Raw genomic sequence first — 23,529 nt, 5'->3', positions numbered from 1 at the left:
GTGTCGCATCAGGGACAAATTCCCTGACCCAAGGGGCCAGTACACTGGTTTTAGGGTGCAGCGCTTGTTGTAAAGTTTTCAACTAATTGTACATAGTTCTATTCTATTTTTTTTTTACATTTTTGCTTTATTGACATACCAGCACAACACACATTGTTTTCAAAGTTTATTTACAAATAAAGATCTGTACATGTTTCACCAGAAGAGAAAAGTGCCTCCTAACTTCCTATTTACAGAATTCAAATACTTTGTATCGTAAACATCCATCTGCTCAGTCCTCTAGGTCCTCTGTGTCTCTGTGGCCCAAGTCCCCACGGGACACATGTATGCTTACAAGTTCAGCTGTAGGTGGTGGCTGTTCCGGTGCGAGCAAACCAAGGCTGCTTGCAGGGAAGGCCTTTGCCACTTCCCAGCCTCCTTGCCAGAATTGCCCTCTGAAGGTCAGGAATGTAGCTGTACTGCTTCTTTTCCTTCATGGTGTAGACGCTCTTTGACTTCTTGTTGTATGAGCGTCTGTAGCTAAAAAGTAATAAACAGAGCAATGTGTTGAAATCAACATAGCCAAATTTGTTTACAATGTAAGACATTCACAACAGAAACATTACAGTAGAAACATACATTTTTTGACCATCCCGTTTGCGTGCAGGAAGGCGCCGATTGTGCTTGTTGTAGTCAATGGCAGCCAGTAGTGTCCTTGTCTTGTAGACAAATGGTGTGTAGGCGTGCCGCTTTGATGAGTACATGAGGATGTGATTTTGGAAGGACCCCAAATCAGATGTGGTCCTATAAAGGTGGGACAGGAATGGGTGATGAGAATAACACACTAACAGAGACTAGAATGGAATAATGGCAACAACTTGTTCTATGCAATGAATGACTAGATGCTTACCTGAAGTTCAAGAACTTTTTCACCAGGCCCAACCATCGCTTGTCGAGCACAACTCCAGCCAATGCCTTGTGAGCGGCAGAACCTGTAATGATAACCTTGCAATTCACATATACACATAGATTTGGACAGGGAGTTCAACTTCTGCATTCATTTACTGAAAATACCTTGTTTGATCCATTGCTTCTCCTGGCTGCCTTCCTCCAGTGGCTCGTGCTGACAGCACCCAGTTGCCCAAGAGTGCTCATCCCGTACGTGGTGCAGCACGCCAACCCACATCATCTGCAAAAAAGGAAAATTACATACACTGCATACAGAGCCAAGCAATCTCTGCCAGCGTAAGGAGGAGACCTGGTCAAAATATATACATTTTCACTTGACATACCTTGAACTGCTCCTCAGTTACAGCATGCTTACTGCAGTACCAAAAGTGATTCACAATGCCCTTGATCCAGGCTTGAATATCTGTTTGATTTTTTTACAGTCCCAACCTGGCACACAAGAGTAACACATACATCATCAATATTCAGCGCCAAACTAACCCTTCCAACCTAATATCCCAACCTAATATCAAGTGGACAACATGTGTCTATTACAAATGGTACAAATAGTTTTAATCATACCCGTCGAAGCTTCTTGCTTAGACTTTTAGCTGCATGCCATATATCCAGTGAGTGCTGGATCCCCCATGCTTTGTATTTACCACGCTCTGGATCTGTCACAAGAAAATATATGTTGAACTACATCCCAACCCAAAACACTACATACAATTTGAACCAACTTCAAATAATACAATACAAAAAACTCACTCAACAATGCACTGATCTGTGGGTGGGCATCAGTGACAACTTCTTTGATGGCAAGCTCTGGAAGGAGAGCTTCCATTGTACGAATAAAGCACTCCTTCTCCATGATGACCGACTTCCTGTTGGTTTCTCGCTTATCAACAGAGACGATGTGGACAATGTCTCTGGAGTCTTGCTCTATGGTGGTGTATGTGCAAAACTGTGCACAATGACCTGCAACAACAGCACTGATGTCAACATACATGTGTGCATTTTTAAAAACACAGTTTGCACATGTCAAGCATGTTTGTAACTACACAAATGAATAGCATCAGAAAAAGGGTGGTCCGACCTACTGGTCGGTCAGGACACAATGGCTAGACATTGAGAGATGAACTGCATGGGCTGTGCACAGAATAAGGTCAAATGTGATGCTCATTGAGTAGTTTCAGAACCTCAAACAACTGTTACTAACAAAGTGTGAGATACAGACCATTCCTACAAGAGGGTTTACTTCAGACAGCTTCACAAATTAGACATAGTAGGCAGTCAATCCTTATTATGAATCTAAATACAGGCCATAAGACAACATAACGACCAACAAAAGTCACTTGAACTTACCAGGGGAGTCCATTCTGCCATCACCTGTTGAAAACAAACATTACAGGTATTAGAAACTCAGATTCCAGAGTGAATCCTTCCATCATAACCGGTGACAGAATTCTATGTGTAATTGAAGTTGGCCTCACCTAGGACAACAACGCGGTTCTTTTGTCAAAGACTTTCCAAGACTTCTGCCCTGGTTTTGTCGAGCACAACTCCAGCCAATGCCTTGTGAGCGGCAGAACCTGTAATGATAACCTTGCAATTCACATATACACATAGATTTGGACAGGGAGTTCAACTTCTGCATTCATTTACTGAAAATACCTTGTTTGATCCATTGCTTCTCCTGGCTGCCTTCCTCCAGTGGCTCGTGCTGACAGCACCCAGTTGCCCAAGAGTGCTCATCCCGTACGTGGTGCAGCACGCCAACCCACATCATCTGCAAAAAAGGAAAATTACATACACTGCATACAGAGCCAAGCAATCTCCATTCTGCCATCACCTGTTGAAAACAAACATTACAGGTATTAGAAACACAGATTCCAGAGTGAATCCTTCCATCATAACCGGTGACAGAATTCTATTGTAATTGAAGTTGGCCTCACCTAGGACAACAACGCGGTTCTTTTGTCGAAGACTTTCCAAGACTTCTGCCCTGGTTTTGTCCCAGTACTCCTGCACTGGCTCGATGCAGTAGGCATCTTGTATCCTGAGACCATCCCCATCGCCATAAACTTGAACAGCAAGGCTACTTTCCTGTAGTTGTTGCCAGACAGGAGAATGTTGGCAGACAGCATGAAGTCACCACCCTGCATACCAAACCTCAGGGTCGGCTGAGAATTCCACTTCCACAAGGAGTGTCCGAAGGGGCTTAACTGATGTAAAGAAAGTAGCACTACATATAAAAATACAAAATAGATATTTACAAAATCAACACATGCAAATTCACACAAGTACATAACATTGCTACCAGCAGACTTGTAAGAGTCTAAACACATTTACTGGCTACCATGTCCCCATGTGTGAAATGGGGGTAGGGACCAGAAGTGTGTGGGGGGTGGGGTGAAGTGTCATCTACTATCTTACCCATTCCGAAATTACTCCAGTCCCCCGAGGTTTCAAAGTCACTTGAAATGGTGGGGAACCCAGGCATGCTACCCCAAGCACTCTGGCAACATAACTGCACTGTTGCTGTGGCGGTCTCAAGTGCCTGGCCAGAGTCAGAAGATTCTCATTGAAGGTAATGTTTGCAGTTTTGCCAACCAGGTCATCTTCAGAAGATACTCTGTGTGGATCTGTGGTGGATTCAGAGTCTTGGCCAGGAGGATCCGGTGTGTCGAAGTCATACACTACTTCATCCACGCTTATATTAGCCATTTGTTTCACCCCCAACCATTCTGAAGAAAGAGTAATAATGAGTGGACATTGGTCAAGGTGTTGTGTTTGACAAATGCTTAAGCATATTGATAAATTCACCCAGAAAATAATAAATTCACAATACAAATATACCGTAGGTGAAGAGAAGGGACAAAATCCTCATCTGAGCTGTCTCCGTTTTCCAAGCCCATTTCACTTGGATCGGCCCAAAGGTCATCCATCTCAATGCTGTTCAGGAACCACATGAAAAATATTTTAGATAGGAGAAAAGACGTTGACAGAAAATGAAACCACTACTAAACAACACTTACACAGTGTTCTGCAGGTCATTGGCATCTTCTTTGTCTGGAGAGTCTGGGCGTTACTAGCTTCGTGAGATTTATGGCTAACAAACACGACTACATTTTGTACTGGTTTCAGATTTATGCAGCTCATTGCAAAACGCGATTCAAACCCAATCTGCGCAAAATAAGGAATTTAGTAAAGTAAATACACAGTCTTGAGATACTTCACATGTGAAGCAAGTTTGCCAAATAGCAAGCGATGCAGTCATCACCTACCACAACAACAATGTTTAGGCAGCAAGCTAACTAACTTGCTAACTAATAAAACGAACATCCCGCTAGCTACTTAGCTACTCAGCAACAGACCACAATCATACAAAAGTCGAAAAAACGGCAGTACAAACAATGACTAACACAGTGAAAGTATGAACATGCACAGAGAGAGAAACCATTCCAATGTTACTTACAATCGCATCAGCAGAAACGCGAGGTCCGCGTCAGCCTTGCAGCCTTCTTTTTCTTTTAGCTCTCGCCATTCGGAAAAAGCTTGCCCGATGTTCACCCGTGTACGACTCCTCTCTCTGTACAGAGCCCTTTTCCTCTTTCTTGCCTGCTCCGACATGGGCTTTCGCTGTTTTCTTGCTGGTTCCGCCATGATAACTGCACAAATATCGCCATTGCGCTAGCAACGAGCATGCCTTTCACTGGGGGCGTGTAGCAGTTCTCGCCGTAAAGCAAGACCGACTCTCGCGATGCACAATACTTCTGAGCCTGTGGGTGCGAGCCGAGGGCTCCTGCAATTGCAAGTACGGTATTTCCCCTACAGACCACCAGGGCGGCCGAGAAAACCTTTGTTCGACCTGAAATGACTCATTTAATCATCCAAAACGGTATGGAACACATTAACTGAAAAATGTTGCATAGTATGCCTTTAAATCATTGTCCTTTTATTCCATGACACATGATTAGTGTAAATGTACTGAATTAAGTATAGTTGTGTTTTGCATTTGGTATGAATTAATAATGTCATTGCAATGATGAGCCAATCTTTTAACAACTTTTGGTATCCATATTAGCCAGTAGCCACTGACCCATCTACATAGAGGCAGTCAACCAAGCTTCATGCCTTTATGGATTTTTTGCTCTTAATGTCCATCTTCAACATTTTCTTATCCTCTCAGTGTTATGCCCTCTGTACCCAGTCATCGCGGTACCTAGACTAGTGCTACCTAGCTTAGGTTAGCTATGTCACAAGCTCCTGTGACAGCTGCACAGGATGAGCTAACGTTAGCTTGCTTTGCTCGTGTTCATAATAACATGATAAATAACTTCTTTCTACGTAGTATGTTTACCGTAGTTACACAAAACAAGCAACAACTAAGTCAAATGATGTTTTAGATAGTTTGACCATTTTACATTACCTGACTCCGCGGGACACTCTGAGGCGTGGAGGTGGTCGGCATCTCTTCCATATCGATGTCGAAGCCAGGGGTGGATGATGGAGACTCAGTCAGGGTTGAGTTGCTAACTGCAATGTTCCTTGGTGACGCACCTGGCTTCAATTTTTTGGCCTGTGACACCGCACTTCCCAAAAACAGGGCTGAAAAACAGTATTCGAAGTCCTCCTGACGAAAGTGCTGGCTGCATATTCTGATTTTAGAGTAATCTGTTGGCAGTGTGTCAACTAACAAATTTAATGCAGTTAGCCACTGGGTGCAGAGCTGAGGGTCGTGTTGAGGTAAACTATAAAAACTAACTCCCGGTGGCCTGAATTTGTTGTCCTTACATCCACATACTGCACAGGTTCTAGTCATTTTTTTATCGACGGTTTTTGGTGAGAGTGTAAAAATGGAGTTTGGTTTGGTTTCGTCTGCTGGCTAAAGTTCAAGTTGACTTGAGTTGAGAGCGGCGGTAAACGAAGCTGAACGTCGCGTCGTTCCGTGGTTAGTGGGTGAAGCTACTGACTCAGTTTCGCGCAGTGCATTCTGGTTAAATGAGTCCATCAAAACAGTTCCGAAAATTCTGCTTCAACACACTATCTAATCTAATTTATTGAAATAATGCAAATTTCGTTTTTTTTCTCAAGTAAAATGCAAAATAGAAATAAATTACCCGTGATAACAGGCTAGAATGTCTTGAGTTCAATTCCCCTTTAAAGCACAGATGAAGAGGTTAAAGGTTAGGGTTTAGGGTTAGCAGATGAAGACGTTAACTCACCAGTGTGGAGCGGTTAAAGCACAGATGAAGAGGTTAAAGGCGTTTACATCACAGAGGGGAATCCCCTGATGTTTACATTTGAATGTGACCCTGGTTGCTAAATGTGAGAAAGTTACTGTTTACTAAACGTCAGCAAGTTACTGTTTACTAAACGTCAAAAAGTTACTGTTTACTATAATGTGAATCTGCATCAGCCAATCAGGGCAAAGCCGTGGTCATGAGCCAATCAGGGCAAAGCCGTGGTCATGTGTACCTCACATGTGTTTCATCATTTCATGAATTTTCATCGTGAATTTGTAACTGGTATCCTGAGAGTTCACATTTTTTGTTTCAGTGTTTAAAAAGAGCTGTCTACTACTTGGACAGATATGAGTTTACGAGTCTCAACAAGTAACTGCTGAGTTAATAGAAAGAGAAAAAACGTTGCATTTCATTTACTAAAACTAGGACCAATGGGGACAATATCATAATCACTGGGTTAGGGCTGCAGCTATCGATTCTTTTTGTAATCGATTAATCTAGCACTTTATCGATCGATTAATCAAATTTTTTATTTTTTTTTTGCATTTTTAAACAAGCAAAACAAATAACGCATAACGAAAATGACATTGGTGTAAAATGATCAAGCAATTGGCACAGAGGTATTTATTCTAACTCCAACATTTGGCTCCAAAACTAAGCCCATTTATTGCAATTTACCCATTTAGTGTTTATAAGTGCCAGTGCCAACAGTTAAATAATGTTCAAAATGCTCTCAGTAAAATTGCTGCCTCTTGTGCATGACTTAGCTGCATGTCTCCCTTTCTAGTAGGGCTGACAGTGATGATATGAATGATGCATCTAATATAGCCCATTCAACTTAGTGTACTTCCTTTTATTTTGCTTGCGCAGATGCTATTTTATGTACGCCAGTGCCTGAAGGCATATGTAGTTATAGAATGAGGAAATATTTTCCTGTGCATTTTTTTTAAGTTTATTTTATCAATGTCTAGTATGCTAAAGGTGTATGCTTCTGTAGGAATGTTTCTTTCTGTGTTATTTTAAAGAGAGAATTATCAGAAGCGTTATGCTTTGCATTGGATGCTGTTTTATGTACGCCAGTGCCTGAAGGCATATGTTGTTTTGGTTTTCCCAAAGGAATAAAAGTGAGAAAAGCAAGTTTTGGTCTCAGTCCCTTCACCGCCTGACCACCATTACATAAACATTATATCACGAAATCGCTAGAAATACAGTATGTGATTAAAATCAGCCAACATCAATGTAGGCTCTAGGCTACGTAGATAGATAGATAGATAGATAGATTGATAGATAGCCTACTTTATTGACGCTTGGTGAAACAGCATGGAGTGGATGTTTTCGGTTCAGACACATGTTCTTTTCCTTTTTGAGTATGTAATGATTCCAAAACTTTACTTGAAAACTTTAGACATTCTCTGCCATTTATGGACATCTTGACTCAGCCATATCATGATTCACGCGCTAGTGGTGTGCTTCCTTAACAACGGTCAGTGTGGAAAAATCAGATCCCTGCGCATACTGTATAGTGCATGTCATAGGAATTTAACGAGGCTTCGAGGCAGGGTTTTTGCCTCGAGTAATTTTTGTAATTGAGTTATTAGAGTAACTCGATGAATCGTTTCAGCCCTAAACTGGGTGTAAAATTGTTTTGGCAGATAGTGCATAAGGTAAAAAAGGTGAAAAAACTGAACTTAGGCAATATAATTCCTCCATCAGGGCAAAATAATTCCTACACCAGGGCAATATAATTCCTTCATCAGGGCAAAATAATTCCTACACCAGGGCAATATAATTCCTCCATCAGGGCAAAATAATTCCTACACCAGGGCAAAATAATTCCTCCATCAGGGCAATAGAATTCCTCCATCAGGGCAAAATAATTCCTACACCAGGGCAATATAATTCCTCCATCAGGGCAAAATAATCACCTCAATATAAAATAATCACGCCACATACAAACACTTATTCATCAACATTTATTCATCATTTATATTTACAAATACATTTTCCATACAAACATCTGTGTGGACAGTCTCCACTGGACTTACTGGACTTTAACTTCGGATCCACTACACATATCATATGTAGACTAATACATAGATTAATAACATTTATGAAAAAACATCAGAAGAAAATCACTACACATCAAAACACAAAATAAGTCAAATGAAAACAATGGTTGATGTACATTTGCCCAAAAAAGACTTGAGGCATGTGGAGACACAAATAGTGAAACATCAGTAATAGATAGAGATATTATAGATATAGATATCATAGATATTTCACAGTCCATGTGGCACAGATCAGAACTTTCAACATCCTAATCGAGTCCATATGATTCCATACCATGTACAGGCAAGTTAGGGATGGTCGGATAAGCATGTACTTGTGTTTATGTACATGCATGTTTAGGAGTGTGTGTGTGTGTGTGTGTGTGTGTGTGTGTAAAGGCACATCCAAGAGATAGGTATGTCATGTCTTAACAGCTGTAGAGGGTTGGCCTGAAGTGTCTAGAAGGACAGATGAAAGGTTGTCTGGTTGTTGTGTTAAGTGGGTTTCTGTAGGGATGCTTTAGTGTTGAGTGGGTTTGTGGGGGACGCTGTTGTATTGAGTGGGTTTGTGGGGGACGCTGTTGTGTTGAGTGGGTTTGTGGGGGACGCTGTTGTGTTGAGTGGGTTTGTGGGGGACGCTGTTGTGTTGAGTGGGTTTGTGGGTTTCTTATTCTGCTCGTCCCGGTACGCGTGCGGAAAACGGCGGAAGCAGGCCTGCATGTCTCGGAGAGGCTGCATGCAGTCCGATCCCTTCACCTCCGCACGGCTGAAGTGGAAGCAGCTGAAGGCTGCTCGAAACTCCGCCCCACAGGGCCCGGTCGCCATGCCACCCAGACACGGACACGCCCAGTCTATCTCGCCAGTGGCCAGAGTGAGCCCTGGAGGAGGAGAGAGATGGAGCGAGAGATGGATATTGACCTCTGACCCAAATCCTAACCTGGAGAGGTGGATATAGACCTCTGAAGCTCAAAGCTGCCATCTTTGAGATCCGGTATAGGCAATTTTTCCTATGGGAAAATAATCTGGGGATTTTGAATTATCACTCCTTTTTGTCCTTTTGAGCTAACTTGCTAACTAACTTAATGGCAAGTTGCATCGCAAGTTAGCTCTGAGGTAGCAAGTTGCATCGCGAGTTAGCTCTGAGGTAGCAAAAATTAAAGTGTGCTGCCTTCACGTACTGTAGATCACAGTATCCACTCGAAGGCAGAGGACAAAAGTGTTTGGGAAAACGTCTGCATTTCCGATTTCTTCGTCCCCGCGAGAGTTTAACAGGTGTGATAATTCCAAATCCCCATGTTATTTTCCTATAGGAAAAATCTCTGGATACTGGATCTCCTTATATGGGCAAAGATGGTAGCTTTTTTGTAGGCAAACTTCAGAGGTCTATAGAGTGAGGGAGGGTAGTGAATGGTAAATGGACTGCATTTATATACATTAGTGTTGTCAGTTAAATGTGTTATTAACAGAGTTAACGTAAACCTATTTTAACGGCGTCAATTTTTCTATTGCAAGATTAAGGTTCTTTTTGGTGTAACAAACTTTGTAGTTTTTTCACATGCAGTTGCAACAACTAGTAACGTTAGAACAACTACAACACCATACCGGATCTAGCTAGACCAGAAACTAAACAATACGCACTGACGAATGGAATGGAACGTTGTATGTGCTGCAAGTACACACCCCCTTTCAGGGGAAAGATGACTGTTTGGATATAATTAGTGCTGTCAAACGATTAAAAATGTTAATCACGATTAATCGCTGAATTCCTATAGTTAATCACATATTTTATCATATGATTAAAATTCTATTATTTAGCATTTCTGTACTTTTCAGGAGTCCATATTAACAATAAAGCAATTATTGTGTATCTTGATTGGGATTCAAATGAAAGCAAAGCAAGTTACTTTATTAACTAAGACGTAGGTCTATTTGATTATTTCAAATCAAATTTCAAAAGATGTGCAGCAGACCTGAGGCAACACAATATATTCTTCAGAAATATAGCTGATATAAACTGAAATAAATGCTACCGCAGAAGTGCATGTACAAAATGTAGGCCTACACACATTATAAAGGGCATAACAAACAGAAAATATTATATTCATACTATATTCATTATCTTTGAGTTCAGTTGAAAATAAGGAACTTTTCAACATGAGTGCATTGCCATTTAGATAAATAGATAGATACTTTATTGATTCCCAGGGGAAATTCAAGGCCTTTCATTTTATAGGCCTACAGTCTATGGTGCACTGTCACTTGCCACACACATCAACGCCGAAGTTTTTAACAGGCAAACACTGGATGAACAATGGATTTTATGGAGCAGCGTCGACCAAATATAACTGGATCGTGATTTACACGGCGGCAAAGTGCGATGCTGGTGTACGGAGTTGTATTGAAAAGAATGGAATCTAATGTAAATGAATGTCGAAAGCAGAGTGCATCGCAAATAGTAGCAGCCAAAGAGGAATGTTGATAACAGAACAAGTGACGGTGATAAAATCTTTGGCGGCACACAACTAATGCGTCAGCCTAGGCTACTACTCTTTGGCCGGCTCGTAAGCCCCACCAAGTGTGTGCAGCATGCCTTTACGTAGCCTACTAACGGCGCATCATCATAAAGATACATTTAATCTGCATCACGCCCCATTTTAGCGGAAAACATGTTAACATTATATCATTGATCTAATGGGAAAGATAGCTAGTAATCACACGTTGACGTTACATCTAGTTAAATTCACAGGACATTCAATCATTTTACCAACACGGCAGTTATGAAGAATTATGTTTATGTAACTTGCTCATGTCGAAACTATGTACATTACCAACCTAATTCGTTTGCAATACCCCATGTATTGTACACATTTAGCATGTAGCTACACTTACCATAATATTCCGTGCAAAACGGTTGGCTTGCTAGTTAGCTAACTGTGGAACTTCAGTATAACGTAGCAAATTATCTCACCTAGTTGTAGGAAATAGGCTACGTTCATATTACAAGTGATAGAATGAATGTGTGACTTATGTTTAGTTGATGTTATGACATGTAAAGTTAACCCTTTAGGTGCCACGGTCGAGTTTACTCGACAAGATGCGGTACTGAATAAAACGGCCGATTTAGTCAAATAGGGTGTCATATTTCGTTCGACCTCCACTCCACTAGATGGCAGACATGTCATACGTCATCCCCGAGTCTAAAAATGGTCATGCTTTAAACAAAACTTTCGAGCTGTTTCGCATTGAATCAATGCGTGCAATACCGGAGCTAGTGTCCGTGTGAGCTACTTTATCAGAGCGATATTGTCAACGTCAGCGAATATTTGCATTAGATTATCGTCTAATGGCATCAAAAACGTTTACCCGAAATGAAGTGTTTGGTCTTCTATTTGCGGACCCTGATTCTTCAGAAAATGACGGTGATTCGTTTAGTGAGGCTTCAGATGCGTCCTTGCCTTGCAATGATGCAGCTGGACAAAGTGAGAGTTTAGCTTACACCAAGCACAAACATTGAATCTTTTGCCCAATGTCAGTGGTGGGAATAATGTTTCACGGGGTCGTCTATCACAAGATGATGGGAATGCCGGCCCTGTATGGATAGGGATAGGGAGTCATTACCTCTACAGCAAAAGGCCTGCTACATAAAAAAAAAAAAAAGTCAGCCATTTATTAGTAATGATTTACACTGTTGATTTGCTATCTATTTCCCTGACCATTTAGGACATAGACTGTGTTCTTTTTTGTGTGTTCATGTCCTTGTGATGTGTGTGTCTTTGTCAGCTAAGAAAAAAACAACAAAAAAAAAACATTAACAAAAACAACAAAAAGAAAAAAAATACTAACATTGTCTCTTGTCTTGTCTCGTCATCTCACTCTTGATCTGTGCCTTGCCGTGGCAAGCTTTTGAACTAAACAGGTCAGTATTGTGCAATATAGCATACAGAAGGTGAGGGACATTTTGGGGGGAAAGAAGTGGTGCATTTTATCATTCAAACATGCAACTTTTCATGAAAATTCTATAATCCAAGATGGCCGCCACCATATGACGTCATAATATGCAAATTAGATATAAACATTTAATCTCTACATAAACTTTGGGTCATCCTTAATATTTCTCTAATTGACATAAAGTCTCTCACTTTTAAGATATATCCTTTTGAAATGAAGATGTCAAAATCAAACGTTTCGGAAAAAAAACTCTGGCACCTAAAGGGTTAAGCTTGCTACGGGCAGTTTGACTGTGCCTATCGATACATTCGTGACACTCCTGTTAGTAAACTGGAAAGAGCAAAAGATAGGAACATGGTCACATTAATCCCATAAACACAGAGATAACTCTTACACCAACCTTATTTTGTGCCTTTTAATCACGTTTGTTTCAAGATTTAGTAAGTTTACTATAAGCCCTTTTCGCTCCCCACTTTGATGCATCATAGATTTCCATTCATCAGTCATCTTTCCCCTAAAAAGGGGCGTGTACGTGCAGCACATACACTGTTCCATTCCATTCGTCAGTGCTTATTGTTTAGTTTCCGGTCTAGCTAGCAAGCAACATAGTGGCTGCCAACATTCCTGAAAGGGTGGACTGGGTATCAGTTGCGTGTTTCGCCCATACATTACAACTGGCGATCAATGACGCATTGAAGCTGTTTGTGTATAAAGTTATATCTGCAGCCGGCAAACTAGTTCGCCATTTCAATCACAGCACTGTAGCCTGCAAAGCACTCGAGGCCAAACAAGAACAGATTCAGCTCCCCAAACATAAGCTCATCCAGTCCTGCAAAACTGGATGGAATTCGGTGTTCGACATGTTTGAACAGCGATGGGCAGATGCCAGAATTCTCGAGCACAAGGACAAATACTGGGCAATAATGGCAGATCTTAAACCTGTCCTGAAAACCCTCAATGTAGCCTGGCTAGCGCCACCACTTCTCAATGAGACGTGGTCTGGGAACCAAACGTTCATTTTCTCGTATTTGAAAAAAATGCCCAGATCCGTTTATTGGGTGCCACGGATGTCTATCAAATGCATCTGTGCATAGCTCATCATCGTCTTGCCTTCCCCCCTGTTCTGTGATTGGTTCCCTATCTCAAGCGAAAATTTGCTCCATGGTCTCCAGGCTGCCTTAGCAGCGTGAATCAAATCGCGCGCAAGGCAGCATGGGAACACCCAGGCTACCCTCAATGTGCAACCACTATCATGTCTTCTGAGAAGACCGTGTCGATCTCCTACATGTACCCCATCTCCTTCAGCATCATTAATAAGCACATGGCCATCGCTACCGATGACAGGCCTCGGGTAGCGGAGTTCAAGGCCACTGTTCAACAGTCATTGAGTGAACGCATGGAGGTAGGTTATAATTTTGTTTTTAGGAGTAATCGTTTTTTTTATTTATAATTTATTCATCATACACTACACATAGTCAGGCTATAGGCCTATTGGGTGTTAAGGAGGGTACAATTCGAAATATCGAGTATTAGGAATGAATTAATTATAGACATTAGTTGAGCTGTATTGTTCGTTACAGGTTGACTACAACGATCCATGGTGGGTCCATCCAGTGGAGCCAGCCACAAGGAGAGTGCAATGAGTCTGCTACTGGGACATGATTACAGCGCTGCCGGTGGCACAGATCCAGTGGTTAATCCACTGCGTATCCGCTTGACCCCAGAGCATGTAGACATGCTTGTGTTCTTGAATAAAAATAAGTGACTGACTCGGAGTGGGGTAGGCCAATATTTTCTGTTATGTAAGAGTGGTTAGGGCCTAACCCTTGACACCTGAGAAAAATAAGTTAAGGCGTCTTTTACGCATTCATTAAAGATTTTCACAGTCTATTTTGTAGGCCACTCTCTATTTAACTTGCTTTTCGTTAATTTATTTTCCAAAAATAACTAATGGCCAAACCGTTGTGTTATGTTTTAATAATTAGGCGGCGGCCTAACCCTTAACACCTGTCTGTGAGCTGTTTGTTGGCTACAGTATTCTCGTTCATAGATTAAAATCATTTTTTGTTTATTTAATGTTATTCTTAAGAATAACTGTAGGCCATGTTGGCCATTGTCTGTTATGGTTTAGGAGATGTTGCCCTTAACAGAAGTTGACACTTGTCTTTTTGAAAAATAAAAAAATAATAATATTAATTATACAAAAGAGTTGTTCTGTCCAATATTAGAAGGTACAAAGTGAGTTAGACCTGTCTTGGCTGGTGCGTCTTTTACGCATTCTCAGACATCCCAAGTCTCCCGGAAGTTCCGGGAGTCTCCCGCATATTGATAGCGGCTCCCTGACGCCCGCAAATTAGATCAAATCTCCCGGAATCTAGAGTGAGCGATCAAGAGCGCGCATGCGAGACCGCGTGTGCATCTGAGTGTAGCGCGCACACGAGGGGAGAGAGAGAGAGAGAGGTGGTGCGTGTGTGTCTGAGCGCATCAAAGACAGAGAGCATCCTGATTGGCCTGTTTCGCTAAATCAACCAATCAGTTTTCAGTGTAGGCGGGCTTTTAGGTCTTTTCTCCCGAACTTAATTAATCAGTTCAGTAGAAACAGGAGCGTCATGGTAGAGTCAGTGCCTCAAAAAAAGGAAAATGTAAGACCCATTTCAAAGTGTAGGCTACCCTTGTCTCATAAGAGTAAAACATAATGATGGACCTAGTCTTGCACGCTGCACTGTTTGTAAACAGTGACTTTAGCATTGCCCACAGCGGGTTAAATGATTGCAAAAGACATGTTGAGGTGAGTTTAACAAGTGTCAATTCATGTGCATATTATTCAGGCCTATAGCCTACTAGATGGCTAGTTGCCAAGGCTACATGAAAAGACCAAACTACCAAAATCTACATATTTTATTTTCACAATTTCTATCTATAGGCCTTCCTTATTTGTTGTACTGACATTATTGTAAGTTTTTTTTTTGGGGGGGGGCTTTGTGATGCAGGGCTCTACACTAACATTTTTTTCCAGGAGCACTTGTGCGCCCAAGTTAAAAAATTTAGGAGCACAGACAAAAATTTGGGCGCACAGTCAGTTCTGTACTTAACTTACACATAATCTAACATTACACTGCAGCTAACAGTTAAACATGCCAGTGGACCAATTGCGAAGATTAAGAATGACTGACAACATTTAGGCTACAGGAAACAGGATTTTAAATCTACTTTATTTTCAGTCTGTTCTTTTTTCCTACATTTTGTTTATGTAAAATAATATAATACATTGCCATATTTGCATTCAGCCTGTATATCAAGTATCCTGCCAAATGTAGGCTAATTTATTTATTTGTGAATCCATCTGTAGCTAATCCAAATATGCCTATGGTAACCTATCTGACTGCATACTGCCTAATACTACTACTAAAACAGTCCATTTGCTCTTCCACAAAACCCAACATAGTCTAATCAAGGATATATTTTTTTATACTTTTATTTTTTATTTGAAATATCTGCATTGATGGGGGCAGTTAGGCAAACGTTAGGCCTACTTTCGTTTTGCACTTCAGCTTGTATTCAGTGTAAACAAACAAGAATGCGTGGAAGCCTGGAGTTGTCAGTAGCGTTCTACCTTTGAATAAAATGGGAGTATTACGGGAGGCTACTTTTGTGCCTTTTCGCTACAACTATTTGCATATTGTAGCCAATACGTCAACTGGACTAAAAGGCTTGTTAGGTTACCTTTCCTTCTCTCACTGCATTCTCAGAATCTCATCATCCTATATCCGATGAATTCGGTGGATAGAAGAACTAATTTCTTCAATCTTTGCATCTTGGCTGGTTAACTTTCCGCTTTTTCTGCGCGCTCTTGGATTTGATAGAAGCGACTAGCGAGTCACAACGCGAAACTGCTAACGTTGATGGGAGGTGTAGTTTTTATGCTGCATTCGCGACGTGATTCTATGGTTTGCACCAGTAATGTTTCTCGATGTTGCGGTGTATTTTGTAGACAAACATTAACATGGTTAGAAGTCATTCGCACCAGTGCGCCTAAATATTTTTTTGCACTCGCATGCAATCATTTTTACTCGCATGTGCGAGTGAAATGGGCACACTGTAGAGCCCTGTGATGCCTCCCTGAAATGACTTTTTGCAAGTTGGGATGTCTGCATTCTGAAGGTGCCTGTTTTATCCATTGGTTTTATCGTGTTAGGCAACATTCTGCACAAGATGGGCTTAGATTTGGAAATGCATTACATCTACATTCCACACAAGATGGGCTTAGATTTGGAAATACATTACATCTAAATTCCACATAAGATGGGCATAGATTTGGAAATACATTACATCTACATTCCACACAAGATGTAGCCTAGAAATCTAGACGCGCCCCTATCGGCAGCAAATTACATTTGCTGCCAGGGCTAGTCTAGCAACTCTCCGTTGGCTTGTGAGCTCCAGAAATCGAAACTTAATCAGGCCAATGAAATTATGATTGATGGCAGAGTTGCAATGGTTTGGCTTGAATTCCCTGCCACTTGAAAACAAATAAGATGGATGTTGCTGTTGGCGAACAGTGTGACGAGTTAAGCTTTTATTAAGTTGGCAAACGTTTGAACTAGCCAACTAGCTCCGCTGGTGGGAAACGCATGGCACTCATAGCGCTGCCGCTGTCCTATTGCGTGCAGAGGGAATTTAAAAGACAACTGATTATCCCGCCCCTCGGACTGAGCACTGCGCACGGTGAGTGCCCAGACCCTACATTTTAATATGGGTCTGGCTCGTCAGGCTACACAAGATGGGCTTAGATTTGGAAATACATTGCATCTAAATTCCACATAAGATGGGCTTAGATTTGGAAATACATTACATCTACATTCGACACAAGATGAGCTTAGATTTGGAAATACATTACATCTAAATTCCACATAAGATGGGCTTAGATTTGGAAATACATTACATCTAAATTCCACATAAGATGGGCTTAGATTTGGAAATACATTACATCTAAATTCCACATAAGATGGGCTTAGATTTGGAAATACATTACATCTAAATTTCAGGAAGGATCATCAATGGTAACAGATAATGTGATGATGATCATCATCTTTCTTTATTATTGTTAGCACTACCTCAAACTAAAGTGGCGTCTCTTCGGAGCTGTTATTTTCTTAAATGAGCCGCGGCAATGTTTCAAATGAGCTTCTAACACTCAACAAACACCTTTATTTTCAACGTGATCACCCTGTACCCAAATCATTTTGAAACTAAGGAGCCATATGTCGCTCCTTGGCACTGCATTTGCGGGACTCATGTTTCGCGCTGAAGGGGATTTAAAAAAGTGACGTGAGTGGAAGGGCAGCGCGGGGCAGTGTGTGTGTGAGCGGGGGGGCAGTGTGTGTGTGAGCGGGGGGGCAGTGTGTGTGTGTGAGCGGGGGGGCAGTGTGTGTGTGTGAGCGGGGGGGGCAGTGTGTGTGTGTGCGGGGGGGCAGTGTGTGTGTGTGAGCGGGGGGGCAGTGTGTGTGTGTGCGGGGGGGCAGTGTGTGTGTGTGAGCGGGGGGGCAGTGTGTGTGTGTGTGTGAGCGGGGGGGCAGTGTGTGTGTGAGCGGGGGGGCAGTGTGTGTGTGTGAGCGGGGGGGCAGTGTGTGTGTGTGAGCGGGAGGCAGAGTTGTGAAATTGCAGGCACGGCTCGAAATGGCTGTTATTTCAAATAGCGTAGCATATTTGAAACTAATCGGTTAACCGATTTCAACCGGCTAATGAGGCTCGGTGGTCGGTCAAGAACATTTTTTATTTTCGCCATCCCTACAACACACACATCCCTACACACACATCCCTACAACACACACATCCCTACACACACAACACACACATCCCTACACACACAACACACACATCCCTACAACACACACATCCTCTTCACACCCAGTCGATCCCTTTCCTCCCATTTCACTTATCATGTTGTCAGTCATCGCTCCCCACCACTGACACACCCACACACACACGCAGGGGCGTCGGACTGGGGGTAAAACCACTACTGATTATAGGGGCCCAAGGAGAGAGAGGACTGGGGGTAAAACCACTACTGATTAAAGGGGCCCAAGGAGAGAGAGGACTGGGGGTAAAACCACTACTGATTATAGGGGCCCAAGGGGATAGAGGCCCCTTGAAAAGTCTGGAATACCCTTACCTGGGTTGAGGAACATGGGGGCCCATCTGGACTGCCTATGCAGGGGTCCAGGATCTTGTGCTACGCCCCTGCACACACGCACACGTACACACGCACACATTCTCATCGCACCTCTCTTGTTGTCAGAGTCGTTCTCCACCACTGGCTCCGCACTGCTGGGAGTCTTCCCCTGGTCTTTTCCTGAGGAACAAAAGATATGTGGTACAACACACATTACTATTAAAATTAGAACTCTTATTCACACACATGGTAGGGTATCTAGCTGCAGTGTATCTTAGTAGATGTAGCATATTGGGTCTTGAAATATTCACAGGAATCTATAGAAATTAAATATTCATGATGTTTTATCCAATATTAGTTGTGCAGATGTATACTCCATCTTATACACACCCATTGAACCAACAAAGAAAAGGCAAAAGTAGAGACTTGTTTTGTGTAATTATTCCATATTCTGTGTAGTCATTCTATATCAGATCCCCTGACATGCAATCCAAATAGTCTACAAGAAACTTAAGTGTTACCTGTTATTTGAGACCAGGATTATGCTCCTACACCAAGACGTTGCCACACAGTAAGCCTTTTAAGCATAGAAATGGCCCAACCCTGCTGAGGACGGCGATGTGTAGCGAAGCAGACACGCCATTTGTGTAACATTGTTACACTAGACTACATGTGGCCACGCGATGAACCCGCGTAGATTCTCTGATCTGACACTGACAACACACGTCACTCCTGCACAGCTCGGCTCATCCTACCTGCATGGCTCCGCGACAGAACTAACCTAACGTGAGCTCATTTTTTTTTTTTATCGGAAGCGATGTTAGACACCAGGTGGAATACGTAAGTTCCAGCATTTTATATTGAGTTGAGTTGGGCAGCACTATGAATCTGATTTGTGAACAAGAATTAAACTCACCGTCTTCAGTGACCGATGGTGTCATTGCCATGTCGCTATTTCGGCTATGCTAGAGTAGGTTACGTGCAAATATTTGTTCAGCGTATAGGTGCCTCACATTGAGGAGAGATGCCACAACAACCAGACTTAAGTTTGAAAACCATCTTCTCCCAAGTAGGCTACCTAACAGTCTTCTCCTGCACCCCTTACACTCCAAGGGGTGACCCGCCTGCTACTCCGAGCCGTACACGACAAGCACAGCTTCCCGACTACGTCATGGCTACTGAAAAACACTACCAAAATAAAAGTCGTATGTTATGCAGTTCGCTTACTGTAATGGTCAAGAGGAAGCTAAAATATTCTTTGAAAAATCGACTGAACGATTGAAGACGCGTTTTATATGAATAACACTCACAGGTTTCAACAAAATCTCTAAACAAAGAAGACTAATAGAGGCAGCCGTGGCATACTGGTTAGCGCTTAGGACGCTTAGGAGGGTTGCCGGTTCGAACCCCGATCAGTAGGCACGGCTGAAGTGCCCTTGATCTAGCACCTAACCCCTCACTGCTCCCGGAGCGCCGCTGTTGTTGCAGGCATCTCACTGTGCCGGGATTAGTGTGTGCTTCACCTCACTGTGTGCTGTGTATTTCACTAATTCACGGATTGGGATAAATGCAGAGACCAAATTTACCTCACGGGATCAAAAGAGTATATATACTTAATAAATAGGCTACACATGCAAAGTTGCATTAACCCGTAGGCCTACCATGCCACCTGTTAACACAGCTGATTTATATAGCTGTGGACAATAAAGCAAACTAGTGTAACGCAATGATGTCTTTAGGGTTTTTTATGTTTTTGAATTTTATATAATAAAGCAAATCAAGAGGCCCCCAATATTGCTTTCATGTGTTAGTTTCTGGATTACTCAATGATGTAGGCCTATGATGTTGAGAGGCCAGTGAAAGCATGAAGTGAAATCATTTGGTTTGCTAACATCCAACTATCTGTTTACTATTCCTTCATGATAATTCAGGCGTAAGAGCTTTGATCAATGAACTGAGAGAGTCTTTGCCCTGAGCTTATTTGATGCACAGGGGCCACTAGCAGGTGGCAGCAGTGAGCCTTTAAAGGACATGTATGGCTGGAGCAGTGAGCTTTTAAAGGAAATGTATGGCTGGAGCAGTGAGCCTTCACTGTCTTGCTCAACAGACAGGTTGAGGAGGTTCTTTGTCCCGAAGGCCATCCAACTTTTCAATACCACACAAAAGGGGAGAAATGGACTTTTCATCATGAGCCTGTGTCTCTCAGCCTCTACCATCATATCACTTTGCCTGCTGTCTGTCTCTCAGCCTCTACCATCATATCACTTTGCCTGCTGTCTGTCTCTCTCGGCCTCAACCATAATATCACTTTGCCTGCTGTCTGTCTCTCTCGGCCTCTACCATCATATCACTTTGCCTGCTGTCTGTGTCTCTCGGCCTCTACCATCATATCACTTTGCCTGCTGTCTGTCTCTCTCAGCCTCTACCATCATATCACTTTGCCTGCTGTCTGTCTCTCTCAGCCTCTACCATCATATCACTTTGCCTGCTGTCTGTCTCTCTCAGCCTCTACCATCATATCACTTTGCCTGCTGCACACCTGACTTTTTTACAGGCTATTTAGCTCTTCTACACAATCTGGACTGTGGTTATGACATCTACACCTTATAACGTATTCCCTGTTATATAATGTTCTTAAAGTATATTCTTTTTCTTGTCTGTTAAGCAATTCTATTTTGTTTACATTCTTTTTTACATTCTTGTCTTTTCATAGTCATAGTTAATATTTCATAACAAGCAAAGTTATTGCACTGTGTAATCCCTGCACTGTTTACTTTTGCACTACCACCATTGCAAACACTCTACCATAGCACCTTATCATGGTCAATATGTGTGTGTGTGTGTGTGTGTGTGTGTGTGTGTGTGTGTGTGTGTTATGCAAAAGCAAGGCACACACCCCCATCCACATCAGCGGTTCTGAGGTGGAACATCTGTCTAGCTTTAAGTTCCTTGGGGTCCTGAAACTGAAAATCACTGAAAATCTTTCTTGGTCTCTCAACTCCTCCAGTCTGGTGAAGAAAGCGCATTAACGCCTTTACCTTCTATGAACCCTGAAGATAGCACACCTGTCCTAGGATTCTAACAGCCTTCTACCGCTGTACCATTGAGAGCATACTCACTAACTGCATCTGTATGGTACGGCAACTGCAACACTGCCGATCAGAAGGCATTACAAAGCGTAGTGAAATCTGCCTAAAGGACTATTGGCTCCCAACTCCCCTCCATCCACAACACATATCATAAATGCTGTACAAAGCCAAATCCATTGTCAAGGATGCCACCCACCCAACCCATGGTCTACTCCCGTCTGGCAGGCGATACAGGAGCCTAGGCTCCCACACCAGCAGGCTCAGCTTCTTTCCAGAGGCTGTAACACTGCTGAACAAAACTACACCTCCTGTCTAGCATTCACACCTTAGCTATTTACTTGTTTACCTCTTTACTTTTTACTTCTGCACTGTTAACATGTTTACATTTACTCCTGCACTGTTTCATCAATGCCCTTTCACTGCTAACACACCCAATAATACACATTAAATTTATATTTATTATTTATATTCCATAACCTATATAACTATATATATATATATATATATATATATATATATATATATATATATATATATATAATCAGTTATATAGAATGTCTATTTATACTCTCTGTACATAACCCTCCTTATCTGTCACTGTAGACTTGTGGAAAACCTGTATTTATCCAACTATACACTTGTACTTGTACTTGTACTTAATCTCCATGGGTCTACATAACTGCACAGAATACTGCACTCAACCTGCACTTTGGTATTTAATGCTTCTTTGCACTTCTGGTTGGATGTCAACTGCATTTCATTGGCTCATTATCTGTACTCTGCTAACTGCATCATACTCCATGAGTCCCCAGTGAACACTGTGGAGTCCTTCTTCTTCCTGGGAACCATCATGTCACATGATCTGAAGTGGGAGCCTAACATCAGCTCCCTCATCAGAAAAGCACACCAGAGGATGTACTTCTTGCGGCAGTTGGGGAAATTCAACCTGCAAGAATCGATGTTGGTGCACTTCTACTCTACCATCATAGAATCCATCCTCACCTCCTCTATCTCCATCTGGTATGCTGCTACCACTGCCAAGGACAGGGGAAGACTTCAGTGCATCATCTGCTCTGCTGAGAGAGTGATTGGCGGCAGCCTGCCTTCTCTCCAAAGTCTGTACACCTCCAGGACCCTGAGGCGGGCGGGAAAGATTGCTGCAGACCCCTCCCACCCGGACACAGTCTGTCTGAGACACTCCCCTCTGGCAGGAGGCTGCGGTCCATCAGGACCAGGACCTCACGCCACAAAAAAAGTTTTATCCCCTCTGCAATTGTCTCCTCAACAAAACGTTTCTGCAAATTGTTTTTGTTCCTGCATCTGCACTTTGTCATAGTTGCATATATGTATAGGCCCATATTATAATATATTATATTATATATATAATATTGTATTTAAATACTTTTTATGTGTCTTGCACCATTTCACTAAGTCAAATTCCTTGTAATAAAATGATGGCAATAAAATGATTCTGATGTCAATAATCTAATCTTTTATATTATATTATATTATATTATATTATATTAATCCAGAAGTTCCCACCAAACCTTTTACAAAGGCAAAAAAATGCCCCAACTCCCCCAACCATGTTGCAAAGATTCAGACGGTCATGCTTGTTTGCTTGTTTTAAATTTAAAAACAGATGCCCTTCAGCTGTTTTTATTTCAACATATGATTTGATTTGATCAGAGCTACTGTTTAAAACAGATCATATCGACCTGGATTAAGTATAGTTTTGAGATTGTTTATGTACTGTTCCATTCTTTGGATCGCTACATGTAAGGCTGGCGTCCATAATGGAATTCTTATGACTGTGTATAACAGGAGTGTCCTGGAGAATCATGAAAACAGAAGGGACAGATACACGTGCCATTTGTGCTGTTTTGTAGGTGATGCATATTCATGCTGGTTTGAACATGAAATCATTTTGTCTTCGCCGAGTTTATGTTGCACCCAGAGCCAGTGGTAACGCTGAGAGGACTGAAACTTGTGCAGAAAACTCGTTATGAGTTGAGATGCTTGAGCTGGAGTTGAACTAGAGTTTGGCGAGAGTGCTGCTGACGCATCCCAACACAATCACTCCATTTAGACTTAGG

At 42.0% G+C, this 23,529-nt stretch overlaps 1 protein-coding gene and 1 long non-coding RNA gene across 2 annotated transcripts; one reads left to right on the top strand and one right to left on the bottom strand.

The window, feature by feature from the left end:
• Window positions 1–153: 153 nt before the first annotated feature.
• On the bottom strand, window positions 154–19,231 carry LOC121706671. Its single transcript, XM_042088618.1, has 15 exons — window positions 18,866–19,231; window positions 18,456–18,524; window positions 3,966–5,538; window positions 3,787–3,882; window positions 3,364–3,674; window positions 2,883–3,152; window positions 2,602–2,779; window positions 2,421–2,519; window positions 2,293–2,316; window positions 1,696–1,905; window positions 1,510–1,601; window positions 1,054–1,168; window positions 890–971; window positions 619–783; window positions 154–519 (listed from the first exon to the last, which is right to left on the bottom strand). Exons 9-15 carry the CDS (start codon window positions 2,303–2,305, stop codon window positions 339–341), a joined length of 858 nt encoding a protein of 285 aa, XP_041944552.1. The 5' UTR covers window positions 2,306–2,316; window positions 2,421–2,519; window positions 2,602–2,779; window positions 2,883–3,152; window positions 3,364–3,674; window positions 3,787–3,882; window positions 3,966–5,538; window positions 18,456–18,524; window positions 18,866–19,231; the 3' UTR covers window positions 154–338.
• A 532-nt stretch (window positions 19,232–19,763) lies between these two features.
• LOC121706680 lies at window positions 19,764–21,773 on the top strand. The gene is made up of 3 exons (XR_006031104.1): window positions 19,764–19,774; window positions 21,082–21,085; window positions 21,676–21,773. It is a non-coding gene; the product is annotated as an uncharacterized LOC121706680 (long non-coding RNA).
• Window positions 21,774–23,529: the final 1,756 nt, after the last annotated feature.

Source organism: Alosa sapidissima, chromosome 4, assembly GCF_018492685.1.
Source record: "Alosa sapidissima isolate fAloSap1 chromosome 4, fAloSap1.pri, whole genome shotgun sequence".
In the NCBI taxonomy this organism is placed as follows: domain Eukaryota; kingdom Metazoa; phylum Chordata; class Actinopteri; order Clupeiformes; family Clupeidae; genus Alosa; species Alosa sapidissima.
The sequence above is the reverse complement of the archived record's forward strand: the minus strand, read 5'-3'. Positions and strand labels throughout refer to the sequence as shown.

Bases quoted from the DNA above. Each gene is read 5' to 3' on its own strand.
- LOC121706671 (XM_042088618.1), bottom strand. The intron at 1,169-1,509 runs GTATGATTAAAA...CCTTTTTTGCAG, and splicing joins TAAGCAAGAAGCTTCGACGG to ATGATGTGGGTTGGCGTGCT. The intron at 784-889 runs GTAAGCATCTAG...CCACCTTTATAG, and splicing joins AAAAAGTTCTTGAACTTCAG to GACCACATCTGATTTGGGGT.